The sequence below is a fragment of the Triticum aestivum genome, chromosome 4D (genome assembly GCF_018294505.1).
Source record: "Triticum aestivum cultivar Chinese Spring chromosome 4D, IWGSC CS RefSeq v2.1, whole genome shotgun sequence".
Taxonomy (NCBI): domain Eukaryota; kingdom Viridiplantae; phylum Streptophyta; class Magnoliopsida; order Poales; family Poaceae; genus Triticum; species Triticum aestivum.
The window spans coordinates 28,210,333-28,218,541 of NC_057805.1; the positions used below are offsets into that span (position 1 = coordinate 28,210,333).

Sequence of the window (8,209 nt, forward strand, 5' to 3'; positions counted from 1 at the left end):
TTTCTTTGACATTAATCTTTCAGCGAAAATACAATGTTTATGTTCGTGCAAGAGGAGGTGGAAAAGAAGAATAACAAGTTTTTACACATGAAAGTTGAGAGAATCTTCTAGGAGCGTGCCACATTTCAAGGTGTTTGGACATTTGGGAAGCTCGTGGCAAAAAATAACAAATTTGGCCTGTCAAATGTCCAAACAACTTGAAATTTTGCACGCACATAGAAAATTCATTCATCTTTCATGTGTAAAAAGTTAGGATTTTGTTTGCGTTTATTTTTCGAAATTACTGTTCGCCAGGAGCAGATGAGCCTGGGCCAGTTTTGAATTATCGAACGCAGCAGAATCGTCAAACGGGACATCAAAAGGGGAAGTTGATTGTAGAATTTCTATTCCTCACTCTCGTATAGGTGAACTTGTTTCGTTCAATTAACTCGCCTGGTTATTAATCTCTCCTTTTCACAATGTGAACCACTTCTCAGTTTACGTACACAAATATCGAGTGGATGTTGTGCTCGCAAAAAATAAAAATAAAAAAATCAAGTGGATACTATACGCTCGAATCCATATCTTTTACTCTCCATTCATAATAGTCGTGTTGTTGTGAACCTAAGGAGCAACGACAAACGATCATGCGACACTTTGATCATTCCTTCGTAGGTTGTGTGTTGGTCGTGCATTTGCGCCGGCTAATAAGTGAGACAAGCTTGTGATCACCCCTGGCGCGGCACGACTTTCAGAATTGATGTTCCGCCATCTTGGAACGGATGCCCGAACTTTTTTTACTACCAATCTAACACAAAAAACAAGGCCTGTTCATAGAGTTGCCACGACCACGCCTAGAGCAAGGAAGCGAAGCAAAGCAACAAACGCCGCACGCCTCCGCCTCCCTCGACCTTATCTGCCGCGCCGCCCCCGCCCCGAGTTCACCGGCCGTCCTTTCCCGTTCCAAAAAATACTAAAAAGAAAAACGTTCGCTCGCTCGCTCGCATATGCCGCAGCTCTCCCGAATTTTCCAGACCCCTCCGCCCGTTTCTCTCCGTCCGTCCGTCCGTTTGTTGGATTCCTCCCCCACCACCACGATGCAACGCACGATGCAATGCCCTCCACCCGATGCGATCCGAGCCACGCGATCCCGATCACCAAAAGATAAGGGACGGCGACCGCTATCCCGCTGACACCCGGGCCCCCACGCCGTATTCCCTCTCCACGAATCTCTCCCCTGGCGCACGCCACACGTCTCGCGTACCGGCGCCCCGCTTCCGCTCCCGCGCCGCCCCCCGTCCTGCGCTTTTCGCCCCCCGTCCCCTAGCGCGAGGCTGCTGCGCGGGTCCCCCCCGCGCGCGAGCGCCCTCTCATCGCCGCGGCGGGCCGAGCCGGCCACTGGCTTCGTGGCTATAAAGCCACGCCTTCCCCGCTCTCCCTCTCCAAGCACAAACCAGACTCGACTTCTTCTCCTCCTCTTCCGGCGCCGGGACGCTCGGGACACACACACACACAATCTAATCTATCCCCAGCTCGTCGAGCGAGAGAGCAGCGGCGCCGCACGTAGTGCGCATCCGGTCCGGAAGCATCCAGCCCAGCCGAAAGACGGCAGGAAGGATATAGCACAGTTGACAGAGCCCGATCGACGCCGACGCCGGCGCGTTCCTTTTTGTTCCGGAATAGATTCTTGCGGTCGGTCGTGGGGTTTCGCCCATTTTTAGCGCGATCGTTGCCAGGCGGAGAGCTTTTGTTGGAGCGAGCCCGCACGGCGCCAGAGCCCCCGCGGTCCTTGTGCGTCTGCCCTGCCCGCGCGAGCCGAGGAGGAGGAGGGGCGGAGGGAGGGAGGGATGGCCGGGAGCATGCAGGCGGCGGACGCGGCGGGGCGGATCAGCGCGCTGCTGTCGCTGCTCGCGCTGCGCCGGATCCTCGCCGTGCTCCAGCCCTTGCTCCTGCTCCTGCTCCTGCCCTTCCGCTGGCGGGCGGCGCGCCAGGGGGACGCCGCCTCGTCCGCGGCGGACGCCGTCGTCTCGGCCTCCGCCTCCTCCGGGAAGAAGGCCAAGGCCGCCGTCGTGCTGCGGGTGCCCGCCGTCTGCTCGCGGAGGCAGGCCCTCGCCCGCCGCGAGGCCGCCATGCGCCGCGCCAGGGAGGCCGGGCGGGACTACGAGCTCATCCCCACCGCCCGCGGCGAGACGCTCTTCACGCAGTCCTGGTGGCCGCACGCCTCCTCCGTCAAGCCCAGGTAGGAATCCATCCATTCAACAAATCCACGCAAAATTTGTCCTTTCTTCAGCCCGGGTGTCCTCTGTTTTCGCGGTGCTGATCATTTTTCTGTCTTTTTTTGCGGATGCAGGGCGCTTGTTCTTGTCATGCACGGGTTGAACGAGCACAGGTGAGAATTTGGTTCCCTTCCTTCTCTGTTTCTTAGAAAAATAATTACAGTAACTTGTGTGGCTGGTAGCTGATGGTTGGGCACCTTGCTTGTATCGATTTGGCAGTGGGAGGTATGATCATCTGGCCAAACGGTTGAACGCCATGGATGTCAAGGTTTATGGCATGGATTGGACTGGTGAGTTCCTGCTTCCTTTTATTCTCATTTAATTTTATTTGCATGATGCTTACTAGGAGTATATGTTAGTGATTAACATCGCTTCACGGCAACTATTCAAGGCAATTTATTTTATGAATTGCGTACAAAACAACAAACCAAGGATGTTGAATTCTCTTCTAAGTTTCCCCTAGACTTAATGAATTAAGGCGATTTACTTATGAATCTTAACACTCAATGGATTGGATGAATAGTCCATACTCTGGTTTTTGTCCATCCAAGGATTTCTACTACTGTTCAAAGCATAATCTTAAATAAAAAGGTCGGCTAATTTTTGTCGTCGACAGTTAAGTACTCAAGCTGTCAGCTTAAATTTCGTACTAATCATGCGGATTTTATGGACTCTAAAGATCAATAAAATTTTCTGGTGACGTGCAACCAATGGTTACCTTTTTCTTTACAATAGTGTTCTCTTGTATAGACAATGAGCTATACATCTTTGTAAATGAAATGAACTACTACATGGGTGTAATAAAATTTTCCATGATACGTATCTTTTGTCTGACCTGGCAATTTTTGGTGTAATACAGGCCATGGTGGAAGTGATGGTCTCCATGGATACGTCCAATCTCTTGATCTTGCTGTCCAGGACATGGTATGAGAAATAGACTATTTTTTGTATGGGATATCTGAGACCATCTGCACAAATTCTTATTCAAAGGCTTCCATTATTCAATGCAGAAAATGTATCTGAAGAAGATCTCAGCCGAGAACCCTGGCGTCCCATGCTTCTGCTTTGGGCACTCCACCGGTGGAGGCATCATCCTCAAGGTACTACCATCACCTGTGACATGCCTGTTCCATATGAACTGTGTATGCAACCAGGACGTATATCTTATAGTGTTCTTGTTTTGGCTATAGGCTGTGCTTGATCCGGAGGTCGATGCTCTTGTCAATGGCATCATCCTTACATCGCCGGCTGTCCGTGTTCAACCCGCGCATCCTGTCGTTGCGGTATGCTGCTGTTTTGTCGAAAGAATTGCATAACAACATCTTCAGAAGCAACTTGTATTTATGCAGATTGTGTTGTGAATTGCAGGCGCTTGCCCCAGTTTTCGCCCTGATAGCGCCTCGGTACCAGTTCACGGGTTCGAGCAAGAACGGGCCGGCGGTGTCGCGCGACCCGGAGGCGCTGAGGGTCAAGTACTCGGACCCGCTGGTGTTCACGGGGTCCATCCGGGTGCGCACCGGCTACGAGATCCTCCGGCTCACGGCGTACCTGCAGCAGCACCTGCGCAGGGTCACGGTGCCGCTGCTGGTGCTGCACGGCGCCGACGACATGGTGACCGACCCGGAGGGCTCGCGCCGGCTGCACCGGGAGGCCTCCACCCCGGACAAGGCCATCCGGCTCTACGACGGCCTGCTGCACGACCTGCTCATCGAGCCCGAGAAGGAGGTGGTGCTCGGCGACATCGTGGACTGGCTGAGCCCCAGGATCTGATCACGCGGGTCGCCGCGCCGGCCGGTCCGTGGGCTGAGGCAGGCGGGTCGGGCCACATCCGCCGAGCTCGTCGGGGACGGGAGAAACCTCCCGTCCCTGCCGGTGATGACGCGGTCGGTCTGATCGCCTGCGCCCGAGAGCGAGGACGGCGAGGATGATGATGATCTTCTTCATCCTCCCTCCCGGCGGAGGAGGCAGTTTTGCGAGCGCGGAAGCTGCATTAGTAATTACCACTACTACTAGTACGTGTGGTGCGGTAAGGGTGACGACTGGTGGTGGCCAAGTTTGCTCTGCTCTCAGTGTGTCCCCGAGCTATGTTTTTGACCCATATTTTTGTCCGGTAGGGTAAAACGTTCGATCGTTCCTTGGAGTCGCCCGGTGTGGTGCGTGCTCAATAATGTAGACGCATTCCTCCCCTCTCGCAGGGGTCGTTTTTCTGCGTCTCGAAAGATTCTAATCAGAATCTGCGGCAGAATCGATTGATTTCTTTGAAGGAATTTCCTTGTCACAATGTGTATTTGTGATCCTGACTGCTGCAGTGGAGCTTTCGGCTTTGGTGATCCTGACGCCGCTGGCTGGCCGCGTCCCTGTGTCTAACTCGGCGCACAGCGTTCTCAGGATGTCTCTGGCTGAACTTGCGGTTCTGTCCAAAGATGTCGCGCTCGACTGCTTCAGGACGGCGAGAGCTGAGAGTGGACAACTTGGCAACACGCACAAAAATCGGCCCGGAAATGGGGATGCGGCCAAGAGTCGTGATTCCCCGATCTACGAGTGGATGGCCCGCTGCGATGTGTGAGGTCAGGCATCGGCATCGGCTAACTCTACTGTGACGTGCGAGGTCGGCTATCGGATATTGGTTTTCTTTGGCTCTAGCTCATGACTAATCCTGAATTAAGCAAAGGAGTGTTTGTATGACACGGTTAGATTGACAATAAATGCATTAGGAGAAGTAGCTCCAATTAGCATTTTTTAGGTGGAATAGTTTTTTGGGTGGGTTAGATGCAACTAGCTCTAACTGGTCCTAATGTTTAGATACTTTTGGCCTATTTGAGCCCAAACTAGCTCTAATCCATGGATGGATCCAAACAGGAACATTGACTGATTATCTCAGCTTCTCTATGCCACAACCGCAGTCCTTGTCGGAATGCTTCAATGGCACCACAAATTATTACACGCTTGATTGAGTTCGAACACACTCATCAAAGTTTCTTCTTTCTGAAGAAGAAGAAGAAGAAGAAGGGTTTTCTTGTCGCCATAATCCATAGAGTTCTGAACATTGGCATCACAAAGTAAAACGGAAGCACAAAATGAAACAACATCCATCAGCAATCCTACCAGCCGAACATAACAAATTAGTGAGGACATAGCCAGGGTCGCACGATGTCCAGATCAAAGCTCTGGTCGTCTTGGGACATCTGCAATGGGACATCTCAATAATGTAGACGCATTCCTCCCCTCTCGCAGGGGTCGTTTTTCTGCGCCTCGAAAGATTCTCAATCAGAATCTGCGGCAGAATCGATTGATTTCTTTGAATTCCCTTGCCTTCTCCTGTGTCACGGTGTATTATTGTGTTGCACACTGCTGCAGACCCGCAGTAGAGTTTTCGGCTTCGGCGATCTTGACGCCGGTGGCTGGCCGCGTCCCTGTGTCTCACTCGGCGCACAGCGTTGTCACGATTTCTCTGTCCGGACTCGCGGTTCTGTCCAGAGGGGTCGCGCTCCACTGCTTCACGACGGCGAGAGCTGAGAGCTGAGAGTGGACAACTTGGCAACACGAGCAAAAATCGGCCCGGAAATGGGATGCGGCCAAGAGTCGTGATTCCCCGATCTAGGAGTGGATGGCCCGCTGCTTCTTTCTATCGCCATGTGTGAGGTCAGGTATCGACATCGGCTAACTCTATCGTTAAATAGTAATGAAATTCGCAATGGCTTAAAAATAATGCAATTTGCAGTGGCTAAAAGTTACAATCAACCGGCTGATTGGATGTACACTTCAACATAAGTTTGCCATACGTACATATGCCATACATCAAAATTTACACATTGCCAAGCAAGAGAAACTAAATCTGCCATATCTTAAAACCAAATAAAAAAACTTAACAATTATGTTTGAAACTAAGTTGCCATTGTTCCCTAAGATGATGGCAAACAAAATGAAAATGAAAATTATGAAAAAAAATCTTATGAAAACAAGTTTACCATGGGATGTTCAAAATAAATTTGCCATGGTGTAAAAAAGGAATTTGCCATGATTTGTTCAACAAATGTTTACAAATTACCATGGCTTATTCAATAAATGTGCCATGTTCAAAAAAACATTTATTGACCATGGTACAAAAAATAAATTTGCCATGGTTTAAATCTAAATTTGGCATAGTCCAATATAAAATTTGCCATGGGACAAAAAATAATTTTTTCCATGGTCAAAATATAAATTACCATGGCAGAAACGAAAACAATATACCATGTGCTGTGTTTGTTGCTTTCTCTGCCCTGCTTTGCTTCTTTGCCTTGCTCTAGGCGTGGTCGTGGCAACTCTATGAACAGGCCTTGCTTTTTGTGTTAGACTGGTAAAAAATCTCGGGCGTCCATTCCAATATGGCGCAACATCAGTTATTTTCCTGCCGCGCACGGGGTAACGGAACTCAAACATGGGCACGACAAGGGTCTTCAAAGGTAAACCCAGTATGGGATATTGTGTGGAAGCTAAAAATCCCGAGCAAGATCAAGATCTTCATATGGAAGGCGCTGCATGGTACTGTTGCTTGTTATGGGATGCTCGCGTCAAGGCATATTCCAGTTTCTGCACAATGTCCGATTTGCTCTTCTGGTTCCGAGGACATCCGCCATCTCCTATTCACTTGCAGGCGTGCTCGTCTTGTGTGGAAGGCACTTGGGCTGGATGAGGTGATCAACCAAGCGCTGCCATCTGACCGATCGGGATCTGTAATTTTAGAAGAGTTGCTGTGTAGTAAGACCAAGAAATCACCGGTCCTTGGTGGTCTAGGGCTACAGGAATCAATCGCTGTTGCATGTTGGTACATCTGGTACCAACGAAGAGAGATTGCTAAAGGCGAACAGGTGGCCGCCCCAACTCGAACCACCTTTGCAATCCAAGCTCTAACATCAAATTTTGGTGTCGTCTTGATCTCTAGTGCACCACCTGAAATCATGTGGACAAAGCCTAGCCCGGGGTCCTATAAACTTAATTTGGATGCGGCTTTTTATGAGGATGGGACAGGAGCTATGGGAGTAGTCCTCCGCAACTGTTCTGGGGAGGCAATCGCTGGCGCTGCTGAGCCAATTACTCATGCTTTGGATGCAATGGCAGCGGAGTCTCTAGCCATGCTTAAAGGAATGGATCTACTGGAACGACTAGGATGCTCGTGGGTTACCTTGGAGTATGACTGTTTGGAGTTGATTAATGCATGCAATGGTGACACTGAAATTTTTGGCCCCTCCTCGGCTACCTTGGCAGAAAATTTTGCTAGAGCAAAGCACGCTGCTGGTATCTCTTTCCAACACTGTAAGCGGGATGCAAATTTGGTCGCACATCACTTAGCAAAACACTTATGAGTCGAAGTCTTCTGTTTTTTGGGATGATGATCCTCCTAGTTTCTTACTACCTCTTTGTAATTCAGGATGTAACTCTGTTGGCTTCGAAATAAAGTGCGCCGAATAGGCATTCCTTAAAAAAAACATGGGCACGAGTTTCTTTTTCTTTTTTCTTTTTCTTCTTCTTCTTATTATTATGTGAGAGACAAGGGCTTCAGTCTTGCGTCTTCTGTTGGGTTGCTTGGAGTTTTTTTTTTCTTCGAACACCGGATAGGTGCAGGGGATCAAACCTAGACAAAACATTTAAAAGGCTCTAGTTAAGGTTTCACAGACAAACATGGTATACGAACATGTTATACTTGTAGTACAATAGTTTGTCACTCCAACTAAAAAAAAGTGACCCTGCAAAAAAAATCTAAAAGAAGTGCGTGAAGATTTTAGGGTTTCACAGACAACATCAAAATAGTTTGTCTCCTTTATTTATGTTGGCATGTTATAGTTCGTAGGTTGACTATAGGAGCATATGCAGTAGTTGTTCTGTCAGCGGTCAAACTTTGTACGAACATTGTATTTTCGCTGAAAGATTAATGTCAAAGAAAATACACTGGTTCAATAAAACCGAGATTGTTT

At 49.4% G+C, this 8,209-nt stretch overlaps 1 protein-coding gene across 1 annotated transcript; it reads left to right on the top strand.

Annotated features, from left to right (window-relative positions):
* The first annotated feature begins 1,339 nt into the window (after nt 1–1,339).
* On the top strand, nt 1,340–4,522 carry LOC123095914 (monoacylglycerol lipase). The gene is made up of 7 exons (XM_044517486.1): nt 1,340–2,218; nt 2,330–2,368; nt 2,475–2,545; nt 3,115–3,179; nt 3,266–3,355; nt 3,446–3,538; nt 3,624–4,522. Exons 1-7 carry the CDS (start codon nt 1,827–1,829, stop codon nt 4,023–4,025), a joined length of 1,152 nt encoding a protein of 383 aa, XP_044373421.1. The 5' UTR covers nt 1,340–1,826; the 3' UTR covers nt 4,026–4,522.
* The last annotated feature ends 3,687 nt before the right edge of the window (nt 4,523–8,209 follow it).

Bases quoted from the DNA above. Each gene is read 5' to 3' on its own strand.
- LOC123095914 (XM_044517486.1), top strand. From the start codon at position 1,827: ATGGCCGGGAGCATGCAGGCGGCGGACGCGGCGGGGCGGATCAGCGCG. The intron at 2,369-2,474 runs GTGAGAATTTGG...TCGATTTGGCAG, and splicing joins CACGGGTTGAACGAGCACAG to TGGGAGGTATGATCATCTGG. The intron at 3,539-3,623 runs GTATGCTGCTGT...TGTGAATTGCAG, and splicing joins CCGCGCATCCTGTCGTTGCG to GCGCTTGCCCCAGTTTTCGC.